The sequence below is a fragment of the Papaver somniferum genome, unplaced genomic scaffold, assembly GCF_003573695.1.
Source record: "Papaver somniferum cultivar HN1 unplaced genomic scaffold, ASM357369v1 unplaced-scaffold_19, whole genome shotgun sequence".
Classification (NCBI taxonomy): domain Eukaryota; kingdom Viridiplantae; phylum Streptophyta; class Magnoliopsida; order Ranunculales; family Papaveraceae; genus Papaver; species Papaver somniferum.
The window spans coordinates 4,812,075-4,825,211 of NW_020628818.1; the positions used below are offsets into that span (position 1 = coordinate 4,812,075).

General features: G+C 36.1%; 2 protein-coding genes and 1 pseudogene across 2 annotated transcripts; 2 read left to right on the forward strand and 1 right to left on the reverse strand.

Annotated features, from left to right (window-relative positions):
* The first annotated feature begins 845 nt into the window (after positions 1–845).
* LOC113338387 lies at positions 846–4,502 on the forward strand. Its single transcript, XM_026583818.1, has 6 exons — positions 846–1,015; positions 1,454–1,558; positions 2,296–2,639; positions 3,023–3,118; positions 3,893–3,952; positions 4,075–4,502. The coding sequence occupies exons 2-6, from the start codon at positions 1,456–1,458 to the stop codon at positions 4,255–4,257; spliced, it is 786 nt and encodes a 261-aa protein (XP_026439603.1). The 5' UTR covers positions 846–1,015; positions 1,454–1,455; the 3' UTR covers positions 4,258–4,502.
* Positions 4,503–4,806: 304 nt separating this feature from the next.
* Positions 4,807–8,142, reverse strand: LOC113338434 (annotated as a pseudogene).
* Positions 8,143–9,511: 1,369 nt separating this feature from the next.
* Positions 9,512–10,973, forward strand: LOC113338337 (F-box/kelch-repeat protein At1g55270-like). Its single transcript, XM_026583784.1, has 2 exons — positions 9,512–9,863; positions 10,200–10,973. The coding sequence occupies exons 1-2, from the start codon at positions 9,730–9,732 to the stop codon at positions 10,771–10,773; spliced, it is 708 nt and encodes a 235-aa protein (XP_026439569.1). The 5' UTR covers positions 9,512–9,729; the 3' UTR covers positions 10,774–10,973.
* The last annotated feature ends 2,164 nt before the right edge of the window (positions 10,974–13,137 follow it).

The window sequence follows — 13,137 nt, forward strand, 5'->3', positions numbered from 1 at the left end:
ATGATGGATGAGAAGCTACAAAGTTTACTTATTTTGTAATGCATATATATTGATAGTTTTGTCACTAAATTGACAAAGGAGGAGATTGTTAGAGCACTGCTCGGTCGAACTCGCAGCGTTGCTATCTCAAGCTTGTTTGTCAAGTTTAGTTGATCAAACTATATACTTGATTTCTAGTCTACTTATAGCTATGTCTCGGATTAGGATAAAATGTATAGTTGAGATTTAGACTTCACGGCGTTCATCGATTGAAGACGAAAATCTACTGAGGAGAGCTCGGGGGAACTTCACCAACAAAAGGTATGTGGAGACTAAAACTTATCTATCACTCAGAAGTCTATTCTATTCAACAAAAGGTATGTGGGGACTAAAACTTATCTATCATTCAGAAGTCTATTCTATTCTATCTTCTAATCAGACTAAGTCGTATATCTATATATAATTTTACATTATACACATTTGATATTTCGAGACGAGTTTATCTCACTTATCTATTTCTCGAAATATGTGTTGGAAGCCTTTTACTTTAGGTATGTTCATCTTATTCTTGACGATTTAGTTGGAAACAATTTATTTGTTTGGATGTTTCATATATACCCAGCTAATTTTTGAATTTTTTACTTATAAAAATCAAAAACAATTCCCAACTGGCATCTAATAAGATAATTATAACGCGTTTGGATACTGGAAACATAAGTCGAAAGAGCTATTTTACTTCCCAAAAAATCGATGTTTTTCCTTTTAGAAGCCGTTCTCGGATTTTACACGCAAAATTAACTTCTCGTCTTTTTTGAAAAGTCAAATTTTTTGACTCCAAAAGTCGAAAGAAAGTTGCTTCTGGATGGTGAACCGGCATCAAGAGTTCACCTTGGTCCCAAACCAACACTTACAATTCTAAAACCTTCTTCTTCTCTAGAGTAGGACTCCAGAGTCTCTCCCTGCTTCAGTCTCTCAAACAACTTGAAAATTTTCTGAGGCTGCATCACCACCATCTCCACTGAACAACACCCATTGGGTAAGCATAACAACAAGCTCTCTATATCAATTACAAAGCCCCAATTTAATTATATAGGGTTTTAGATATGTAAAAACATATTCCACTGTTGCGTGATATCGTACTTTTTTGCTCCAAACACTCCCGGATTAGGGTTTAGCTTATTATCTTATTAGAGTTTGTTTTGTTTCGTTTTGAAAATCCATATGAATCAAAGCTGGTTTCTCTTATCGGGGGTTTTCCAAGTTTTTTGTGAATCAGATACCCATTGAAGCAAAATCTGATATTTGGGTTTTGTAGCTGTGTTCTACTTCAATATTATTTTCTGCTATCGAAGATCATTTCTTTTATTTTAGCATTTCTGTCTTGGTCAGATTGCCTCATTTTGTTTAATTTGCTTAATTTTGGTTAGTTTGTCATAAATTATGTTGTTACTGATTTGGGTTTGTTTGTGTGCAGAGATGAATCTTATACGGGTTGGAGCAAGATCCGTTAATGGTGGCTTATCTGGGCAATGTCGTCAACGGTGGATGATCAGAAATTTCTCTTCTGCTGGACATTCAGGTTTGTGCTTTCGTATCTGTATACTGTACAGTGGGTTATTTGTTTTCCTTAGTTCAATATTATCTGTTAGCCCCCATTTGTTTTTTGTTTGATATAAAAGTGTAAATGAAAAACTGTGTTAAAGCTGCTGATATGATCTCAAGGTAAAATAGACACCTAATAATTTGTTTTGTTTATGTAAACATCAATCATAGTTACGGAACTTGTGTAGGTGGATATAAGATTAGAGCTCAGTTGTAACCCTAAAACGTATAAATATGAAAGTCCACGAATCCGAGAGAGCGCATAACTCTTAATTTCACTGAAGATTTAAAGGAAGAAGGCGAATATACATTTGGCCGATTTATGATTGCGGGTCACATACGTTTAGAAATATGAAATGACCTGTAACTTTGATTGATTCTCGAGCAGAAGCAATAATTATATATTTTTTTGGTTACAAGGCTCGAAAAGCCCTCTGATGGTGCTGCTTTTATGTGCATTCATTCTTCACTGCTCAAAATAAATTATCTTAGAATAAATAGTATGACTATTATCTTGCGGCTCTTGCCTGTAAACATATTAACTGCTTTATGTACACGACTATTATCGGATGATATCAGTTGCCAGTGAGGCATCTTAGGCTCATTCACTTGCCTGATAAATAACTTCCTGCTTGTTTTCATTAGTGCTAATAGGGTTACCACATTACTCCTTGGGATTTTAATTTTAATCCTGCCATTTTTATATATAAACAGGTAGTGTCAATGATGGCAACAAAAGTAGTAATTCCTTCGAATCGTCTGGTGATTTTGAGCGGAGGATTTTTAGTGGGATTTCTGACAGTACTCAAAACACAGATTCCTTTTACCAGAAACTTGATAAACTTGGGCCTCGTGGCAGATCTGGGTTTGGTGTGCGTAGTGATTACCACTCTATGGATAATCTGGATGAGAATTTCAATTCATTGTCAGATGGGATGGATGGAAAATTGAAGAAAGCTGCCAACTATTTTGGGTTTAATTATGATGAGCTAGAGAAAGAAGACTATGCATATAGACCAGACGTGAACTTCAGACCTGGGACAACGTATGAAACAAAGGTACTTAAGGCCTTTTCTTTAGTCTTTTATAGTATGGAATTGTAGAATTGGGAAAACTTGATATGTGGCGGTTGGATCCCCCCTTCATATGTTTAGTGCTAGAGAAAGAATCTTGCAAATGTCATTAATGATTGTTTTGCAGTCGTTAAAGTTGTGACTGCTCTATACATGCAAAGATAAGTTGTGTGTGTGAAAATAGTACGTTTTCCAATGATAATAAGATGAGAAGCAACATGATAAGGAAAAGAAAGACTAGATATATCTTTAGTTTCAGTACTTGAGCTTGCAAATCTCTTCTTCCTGCCATGATCCTTTGTTTGACCTTGTGTTTGCTCTTGTCCTGTCATGCAATATATAGCTTGCTTATTGTGTCTTGTATGCAGGATCTTGATATTAGAAGAGCAGGAGTGTGGAAACCCTTCCAAAGAGAGGAATTCACTACTACAACGGAGGATGTGCTAAAATATGCTGATTTTCGGGTGCGCATTTACCACTTCGTATTAATATTTGTATGTTTAATAAAGGAATGAAAGGGTTTTAGCAATCATTTTTGTTATTGCTTGTTAATCATATGTGCTTTTGCATTATGGTATCTGCCAAGCTGAATATGCAATGTCTCCAAAGAAGCCTTCCTCTTATACTTAAGTAATGTCGAATTATCTGGCGTACAAATATGTTAGACATTTCAAACTAGGTGTGAAATCAGACTGTCAGGTTGTCTCACATTTGTGATTTTCTATAGTTACGGTTACAGATGGTATAGGATTGTAGTTGTTACTCATTTGCAGAAATTGCTAAATTAGATTTCCTAGTAAATTCATAAATCTGGACCAGTCAGTCAATTGGTCAATCCCTGCTTTTGGTGTCTAGCCATGAAAGCAAACATAATGAACAGACTCTCGAAGGTGCAGGACCTTTTTCCTCTTATCTTCTGTCTTACTTTTTTGTGCCCTAGAGACTAGCGAGTCCTTGGTTAAGAAATTACGATTAGCATTTTTTTTGCCCTGACCTTTACCCAACAGGTAGTTCACTACATGAAGTATCTGGAATCAAGAGAACGCTAAGGAAAACGAAATGACATTAGTCTACAATTCTAGTCTCATGTTGTCTTCTCTACCTCCGGCGTGGCACTTGTGCCAAATATTATCATAAATAAATAGGACGGAGCTGCTGTTTTGAATTGCAATGTTTTAGTTGGTATTGACAAAATTTATACTACTCTTCTCATGTTTGAGGCTTCTGACATCTTGCAGAATGTGAGATTCCTTGCCAACTTTATTACTGAAGCTGGTATCATTGAGAAAAGAAGCAAGGTAAGTAACAGAGTTCGGTTTCAGAATTTATGTTCAATACGGGTCAAAATTGGTTTGATTAGTGTCAATTTATTCTTTCAGATGCTTCATCTGTTTGCTCTCTTTTATATTTTATTTTGCAGTTCAAGATCAGTGCCAAAGCCCAGAGAAAAATTGCTAGGGAGATCAAGATATCAAGAGCTCTTGGCCTAATGCCATTCACTACCATGGGGCAAGATCCGTTTGTTCCTGGCAAATCGAGGTTAGAGAACGAAGATGAGGAATACGATTATTATTCTCGTCCATCTGGTAGAGGTTTTCCCTAAGCCTATGGTCAGGCTGAATTTGTTGCAATCTTTCCTAAGCCCATGAGATTTTATTTTTCAATACATTTTTGTTATCTCATTTATTCTGTTGTGTAGAAATTCTTTGTAAGATAAAAGGCAGCAAACTCCATGACTATGCAGAGTTTATAAAGTTTGGTGGTACTGGTACCTAACAAGTCTACCAATTCTGAACTTAGCTTGAAAAGCAAATATCTTGTAGTTCAATATACACACTATTTGGTTGACCTAAGTGGTTCCAAAGGTGCAATAATATCCTTGCTGAATTTCTAGGACTGGAAATGTGCAGCCAAATGATTATCTTCGGTAAAGCAGTGAAAATCATAATAGAGTTACTGCTGCAGTTTACAGTTCCTTCTAAAACCGTACGGTTCCTTGCCTTATTTTACAAACTTTGCATCCTGGTATAACCATTCAGATATTCCCATTGTGGATGTTTGAAACTTAGCGAAGATGGTCACATTTAAGAATAAACTGAAGCAGAATCGTAAAATAAAACAATTACTGAGGCAGAATATAACCATAATCATGAGACACATAATACAATTTTATTCTCTACTTTCAAATAGAATTCATGTGCTTCCATGGCAAGTAGATTTTCATCTTGGCGAGAACACCATAAACTGAATAATAAAAAGTGGGAAAAGCAAGATATACATATATTCTTTTATATATATGTACTTTCAAATTCTTCAAATGAATATCCTCATGAAATCCGAACTTAAAAGCGTGGTGTCTAAATTTGCATACCTATTGAAGCTGAAAACAAAAGAAAATCAATTAACAAATTAACTTACACGAAAGGCTGCAGCATAAAGTTAAACCTAGCATTGATTCAATTCACATCAACAATCGTTTGATGCCCATTTTCTGCTCCGCTGTAAGTACTGCCGGAAACCTAATGTTGAATTTGACCTTTAGGTCACCTCTCTTGCTCGGATCCTTTGGAATGGGCATCCCTTCCCCTTTAATAATTTCTTCAGAGCCAGGAGACACTACAGAGTTGATAGAGATGGGCAAAGTCCGGCCATCCAAGGTTGTCAACTGTGAAGTGTAACCAGTTAAAGCTTCCACAAGTGATATCTTCCGGGTGACAATGAGGTCGTTGCCTTCCCTCTTGAAGACACTGTGAGGTTTCTCATCGATGATGAAGACAAGGTCTGCTGGTATTAAACCGCGTTGTTCATTTCCTTTCTCTGGAAATGTGATCTTAGTTCCCTTCTTCCACCCTGGTTTGATCTCTATTGTCAGGATTTCTTCAACTGTTGCGGGCCTTCTGTTAAAAGAAACATAAACAAACATAACTCCAAGTAAGTGATCTGTAATCTATATCCAACAGTTCAACACACTAATTACAAAGGATAAGATTTTGTTCTCCACAAACTGGAATCAAGAAAAAAACACGAGTTATCCACATAGGAAAGATCCACAGAACTATAGAATATGGATTTCTATATCTCTCTTAAATAAAGTAGTGTACCACTTGTAACTGAGTTGTGTTTTGCTGTCTAGTATATATCTTAAGCAGATTATGTTCTACAATTGCTCATCACTAAATGATATTTTGTTTTCAGCCCCAATATCAAATGATATTAGCAAACAAAAATACATTTTTTATCAGATACATGATCAGATCAGCATACAATTATGTAAGATAGATATTGGTGACTCCCGTAAAAGTTTATGCAAAAAGGAATAAATCTTCTGCAGGGTGAAGTAGTGGCTACCACAATGGCACATAGCTGCAAAAGAAAACCTCTAGAGCAGAAACTTCACCTTCTACAATAGTAAATTGCAGCTTAAAAGTTAAAGAGGCTGAGTTTTGGTAATTATACGAATATCATGTCAGGAGGACCTTTAGTCATGAGAATGTTGAGAATCATCCACAATCCAAACATATATTGATCAATAATATTGCAAAAGAGGATAGTTAGAAAAAATATATAAGCAATTTAAATATAAGTAGCAAATCCCACTAGGTCAGACTTCCTCCTCATCCTTCGGCGAAACTTGATCAATAACAAGCTACTGCGGAGACTAAGATTTCCAGGAATCCTTAACCACAGGAATCCAACATTACACTACAAAACCCTTAACCACAGGAATCCTTCTACAACCTCTTAAGTGTATTCTCCCCCAAGAATCCCATGCCTATAAAGTATAGCAAACACCATCCTCGTAACAGTCTCAAATATTTGAAATCACCATTTGCTTCCCCTCCTTTACTAACGTTATCTCCATTCATAATAAGTATAACTGAATAACTATATGGACATCTAGTATATTCAATAGAATGCTATTCATGAAACTGATATAAACTGATATCATGAAACTCACAAAAGGGCTTATAGTCGCCTGCAGTCAGTTTTGCCCTCTCAGATATTCAATGCCTTGGACAGTCGCTAGATTCAATATTCTCATCGTTCTTGATCACCCTAAGCTGACACCCCTTAACAGAAATATGAAATCTCAAGCTACTAATAGCCTAGAGCCCTAGACATGTTTTAGCCTCTCACGTGATAAAACCCTCGGACATTAAAAATTTCACCAAATTTGGTGCATAAAATACGTAACATCTGTTCGATCATCCTAATTATATTCTCAACACAACAAGGGAAGACATTTTAGCATACCGTTAACACAACAAACAAGAAGTGAGCGTAGTAGTTACAAGCACAGTATTGGGATAGACAGAACATGCAAAACCAACTTCCTGCAAGGTAAACAATTCTGCAAACTGAACACTGCAGAATCATAATATGCAACAGTATAGCACCAACTTCACAAAACTACCAAACTTACGCTTCAACATTCAGCTTACCATAACCACATGCCTAACGATCAAGACCGAAAGCACTACACGAATCCCAACTAATAGATAGAGTGCATTCCAAATGTACGTTAAACAAAATCCAATCAGCAGACATATGCCTAATGATTAAGTACTAGAGTGCAATCTAAAGTAACCAAATTTCACTATTGTCTATATGAAAACCAAAATTGCAGATCATACGATGATAACAGTAATAAACTAAAATTGAAAGGCAAGAACTTACCCACTATAATCAGCAACTTCCCTTGAAATTTTCATCTTTTTAGTTGTTCCTTTATACAAATCTTCCAGACTACATGGTAGTGGTCGTTCAATCGCTGACGCTTTCCTAGGTACACCAGCAGAACTTTCTCCAGCTTGACTTCTAAATTGAGCAAAAATATCGTCGAATTGTCCACCAGAACGTGGGCCACCACCCATACCTCCCATACCACCACCACCACCACCAAAAGGACTTGAAAATCCAAAGAACTCAGAGAATACGTCATCAGCACTCCTAGGGTTAAACCTAAAAGTATGTGCTCCACCACCACCACCAAAACCTCCTCCACCTTGTTGTGGAATCCCTCCTTGTAATCCTTCTTCTCCGTACTGATCATAGATCGCTCTCTTCTGTGGATCACTCAACACCTGTAGAATAAAAAAATAAAGTTCATATTTGTAAGAAACCCTAATTCAATAAATCCCACAAAACATAGTAAAATCAAGTAAAAAAAACCTAAATTGGATTGAAATCTTACATCATAAGCTTCGGAGATTTGTTTGAATTTAGCTTCAGCATCTTTCTTGTTATTAGGGTTTTTATCAGGATGCCACTTCATAGCAAGTTTGCGATAAGCTTTCTTCAAATCATCCTCTTTAGCACTTCTATCTACCTGTAGAACCTTGTAGTAGTCCACCATTTTCACTTCCTTGTTTGCTCTGCAAATACTTGATCTTTTTTTTCTCTTCTCTGTTCTCTCTTTTTTCTCCGTCAGAAATTGTGATGTACTACCAAAATTTTGATCTGACAGAGAGATTGGGCTTTCAATGTTAATTTATAGCCTTAAGCCCATATTTCTATTCCTGTTATGACTCTTATTTATTGGGCACCACCCTTGCAAAGGCATAAAACTGACCAAGTTATCTGACTTCTATTTTCGCTTACCTCGGATTGCTTGTTTTCATGGTGCACTAGATTTCCTTTTCTTAGTGCTGGTAGATTTCCATGATATCTTTTTCCTAGTCGAAATTATATTTAGAAATTGTAGAATCAAAACTACTATATAAGAATAACGCCAAAGACATGTAGTTTCTAGCATTGTTATTTGTTTTATGATTTTATCAATCAACAAGGTTACAAGTTATTATTTCCCAGTTTTAAACATCGATTTCATCATACATATTATCATCGTTTATCAGAGATCTTTTGTCGAACAGCTTATATTCATCCCATCCATTACTGGTAGACTTAAGATTGTTAATGAGAAGGGAGGGTAATTTAGAGACCTAAAGGCAGCAGCGGCAGCCGACGAAGTGTATCTGTTAACATCCATCCTATTAGAAAATTCATGGGGAAAACCTTACTTCCGTCAGCGGAGCTTCACAAACCATTCGCAAAGTTCCAACGGGTATTGTCATCACACCTACTTCTTTTCAATTCTTTTTTCATTTTCTTTTTTAATAATTAGTCAGAATTTTATTTATGTTTTAAAATCCTGCCAGACTTGCTTGTATGTAAAATATGCTGAAGGTTAGATTTTCAAACTGATTGATTTCTGGCTTGAATCATGATTATTTATTGGTGTTAACTCGTGGAGCATCATGATTATTCAAAGCTTAAATCTCTATGTATTCAAAGGTATTGAATTTGGGCTTGTCAAATATGCTGGATGACAAAACAAAATGCAATACTGTTATACTTGGAGGTGATCGAGTCCATTCGGGGTTTTGCTGGCATACTATCTCTATGTACCAAATGTAACTGTGTCTCCTGAAAGAAATATTTTTCGCAAGATTTCTGTTTCTATAAGATTGTTGTAGTCTAAGGGTAGGCATTTAATAAAATCAAAATTCATTGTGCAGTTCAACTCGGGCCTAGAGAGCCTTCTTGATATGCCAAAGGAATCAGTATCGGTGATCCAAAGAAAACTCTGCATCCAACCATCAAGCATCAAAGAATCAGTACAGAAACATTCCAGTAGTTGTAGTTGCACTCGTCGTCATTCACCAAATCTAATACCTAGGCTACCCGATGACTTAGTAATGGCATGCCTAATCTGTGTTCCGCGCATGGAGCATAGAAAGCTGAGGTTAGTCTGTAAAGCATGGAATAAATTATTAGAAGATGACTTTTTTTACACTCTCCGCGAGAAGCTTGGGTTTGCGGAAGAATGGATTTACGTGATTAAGAGGAAAAGAAAAGACAGTAGCATGACTTTCCATGCTTTTGACCCAATTAACAGACTTTGGCTACCACTCCCTCCGCTACGAAAGGAATGCAAGGAATATACTCACCAAAATATTAATTGTCAGGTTCTAATGGTGGTGATCTGTATTTGTGTGGGTTCCAGTACGAATGTAGTCGGGGACACGTAATATTTTACAGTGTTCGGACAAATAAGTGGCATCGAGCCCCAGATATGCTCCAACCACGTATTAGGTTTCACTCCTGTGTTATAAACAATCGCTTGTATGTCGCTGGTGGTGGGCTGGTTGAGCGACGCAAGTTAGTTCATCTTAAATCAGCAGAGGTTTATGATCCTATCAAAAACAAGTAAGTCATAATTTTATCTGTTTTATCTGCTGTTTCATGCATTGAGTGTAAGTTTCAGTTAATTTTAGTTAACTTGTTGACCTTGTTGTGGTCAAACTTGGTATCCAAGTCCTTGCAAAGAGTTCTTTTGCTTTCAGTATCTTTTGGTATCTTAGTTAATCTTTGCTGCTGTAAGTCAAGTTGCATACTATTAGTTTGGCACCTTTTATCATAATTGACAAACCTGGTACATAAAACCAGAATGGCTTCGACCTTATTATTTCCATTAAAAAAACAAAAATCAGCTGAAATTCTTCTACCTTGATAGAGCAATTAACTTTTAAACTATCTATGCAGGTGGTCTTTTGTTGCAGATATGACAAGGTGTTTGGAACTCGTAGATGGTTATGTATACAATGTAATGTGGTTTGTTAAAGGATTGTTCAGGAAAAGTATTGTGCATCAAGTTTACGACCCTGTAACAGATGAATGGTTTAAAATCGACGATGATATCGTAGCACCAAGGAGAATATACCCAAAAATTACCATTGACGGGAATCTCTACACAAGCGGTTGCGAGGATGGATGCAAGTTGGACCTGTATGATGCAGCCACTGATACTTGGGTACCTAGTAACATTGACTGCTCAAAAAAGTTGCATTTGGGCCCGAAACGCTATAGATACTTGCAAGTGAGAAAAATATTGCCACTAAACAAGGGGAAGCTCATATGTATAATTCGTGATGATATGAGCATTTCGGTGGTAGATATCTCAAAAGATCAGTATGATGATTCCTGGAGAAGGCAGCATCTTTGGGAAGTAAAGAAGACATTTGAGCTTGTATGGGAGCAATTCTGCCTTTGCTGTTATAATTATTTGACAGAAACTGAAAATTATTTTATCCCTCATTCGCAGATTCTTCGAGCATAATTGAAAAAGCGCAATAACCTGTGGAACCAAGAGGACAGGCAAGGGATTGACGAATCATGGATGGAGGTCACATACATACTGGCCTAGGAGGCAGTACATATGACCTCCTGCCTGCAATGTTTTTTCCCCCAAGTCGTTCAGTATTTTTTCCCAGCAATGTATTCTACTAGAAGTAAAGAGGCAGCGGCACCATCCTTACAATATTATGACCTATTTATACTTTCCAAATTTTATTGATATAAATGATCCTGAAAATGAAGGGTATTTTGCAATTCCCTAAACTCTTTATTTATAGACTAAATGAGTTCAGTATTTTTCTATTATTGGGATGGCTGAATATCTACATCAGTGGTTAATAGATGTAAATAATGCAAGTGAAACTTATTTAGTACTACTATAGTGGTTAATAGATCCAACTGTTTTTGCATTTCCATATAACCCAAGAAAGTGCAAATGGAGTATACCTCCTCTCTAAGTTCAATTGCCCTAAGACCATGCTCCCAGAGTAGCTTGTAATCTACGTTCCTGGTTGAACCCATTTCAATTTCAATTTGTAACTTTCAGTGAATAATTTCAGGTCTCAAAAGCTCTCTTACAATGCAGGATAACATGTGATCTGCCTCTATTTTGTACCATAAGTCCCTCCGTATCATATGAGGAACTGCATTTGGCTAGACATGAGGACTAGGATCACCTGATAATTTAGCTCACTTAAGAGCATCTCCAATAGTAGGTCAAAAAGATCCTTTTTGGAGTTCATTTTTAGACCTCCATTGGTTGGATTTTTCAAATATAAGCCTAAATAAGACCCTTTTTATGAACCTCATCTCCAACGGTAAGGTCGTGCTACGAATTTTCGATTTGGATAAGCATAAAAATATTTTTTAGCGTGATTTTGTATTAAATATTAATTTTTGTAAATAAAAATGATGACATTGAATTACTTAGGGTCATCCGGAAGCAGGGATGGCCAATTGGGCAGGTATGTGGCGGTGCGCCAATCCCAGTCGCTGCCCCGTTCTTAAAAAGAATACTCATATCCATCCCATTATCCACATGAATTGGGACGGGGCGAGTATGAGGAATACCCATATGGGGCGGGTATCCCAAGATTACCCGTAACACTGAGTTAATACATAAATTTGTTTATGATCAAAACTTAAATACGATTCAAACAAAAATAATAATATAAGAATAATGCATTATAAAATTTTAAATTCGGAATTTCATTTTAAAGCGAACAAAAGAATGTTTAAATGATTTATTAGTTTTTCTATTTTTTCTTTTCTCATTTTATCTTCGGTCACGATAACCATTTCATTATCTGCATCATTTTCTCTATTTGAACTTTTAGAGAACATGTGTGGTCACAACAAAGAAGCGAAAGTGATGAATATACAAGAATGATCAAAATAAATAGCTATTTTGCATTATCCCCTTTAGAAATAGGTAATTGGCAAAATCCCCTTTCTGTTATAACTGCTGTTACAATCACTTGCATAAAAGAAAAGGGGTTTTGCCAATTAAGTGGTAGAAGTAAAAAAAATTCGATACAATTTCTTGCATAAAAGTCTAAACCCTTATAATATGAAAGCTATGGGGCGGGGATCTTGAATCCCGTCCCCGTCCGATTCCAATTTTTCGGGTAAAACCCTACCCAAACAGGGTGGGTACCCACGGGGATGGGTTTGGTTGGATCAAATGGCCATCCCTATTTCGAAGGTGTAGTTAAAGACTTTCTTTAATACCTTCGTATCTAGTATTTTGTCCCTCCTAACTTGTAGGACCTAATTATTGGAGTTACATTTATACTAAATATGGGTCTAATATCCTACGCATCATTCAAGAAAAATATTTCCACCCTTATTGGAGGTGCTCTTAGGTTCCAATAGGAGCTTCACTTTTTACCCTTATGTCTGACTTGATTCAACAATCTCCACAGAAATACGATTATATTGACCTTAATAATATCTGATTCTTTGGATTCTACTAAGACATTTTTCTGGAAAATTGTATCCAACCTAAGGTGTTGTTTGGTATAGTTTTCAAAAACAGTTTTTTGTTTTTAAAAACAGAGAAAACGTGTTTGGTAGGGACATTTTTAGAAAATATTTTATATATGTTTTCTGTTTTTGAAAACAAAAAAAAATGAAAACAACAAATTATTGTTTTCTGTATTTTTTTTCTTTTCTTTTCTTTGTTCTTTTTTTTCTTTTCAGAACAAAGTAAGAGACCGGGGGAATGACTGCAAGTGAGTCATGGTTAATATCACTATCTCTTAGACGAATCATTACATTTGATCCGATTTAGTTGATTTTCCTTGTTTTCAAAAACAGTTTATCAAACAATTTTTAGAAAATGAAA

Coding starts and splice junctions, on each gene's coding strand:
- LOC113338337 (XM_026583784.1), top strand. CDS start 9,730: ATGCTCCAACCACGTATTAGGTTTCACTCCTGTGTTATAAACAATCGC. Junction 9,864..10,199: donor TATGATCCTATCAAAAACAA/GTAAGTCATAAT, acceptor CTATCTATGCAG/GTGGTCTTTTGTTGCAGATA.
- LOC113338387 (XM_026583818.1), top strand. CDS start 1,456: ATGAATCTTATACGGGTTGGAGCAAGATCCGTTAATGGTGGCTTATCT. Junction 3,119..3,892: donor TAAAATATGCTGATTTTCGG/GTGCGCATTTAC, acceptor GACATCTTGCAG/AATGTGAGATTCCTTGCCAA. Junction 3,953..4,074: donor TCATTGAGAAAAGAAGCAAG/GTAAGTAACAGA, acceptor TTTATTTTGCAG/TTCAAGATCAGTGCCAAAGC.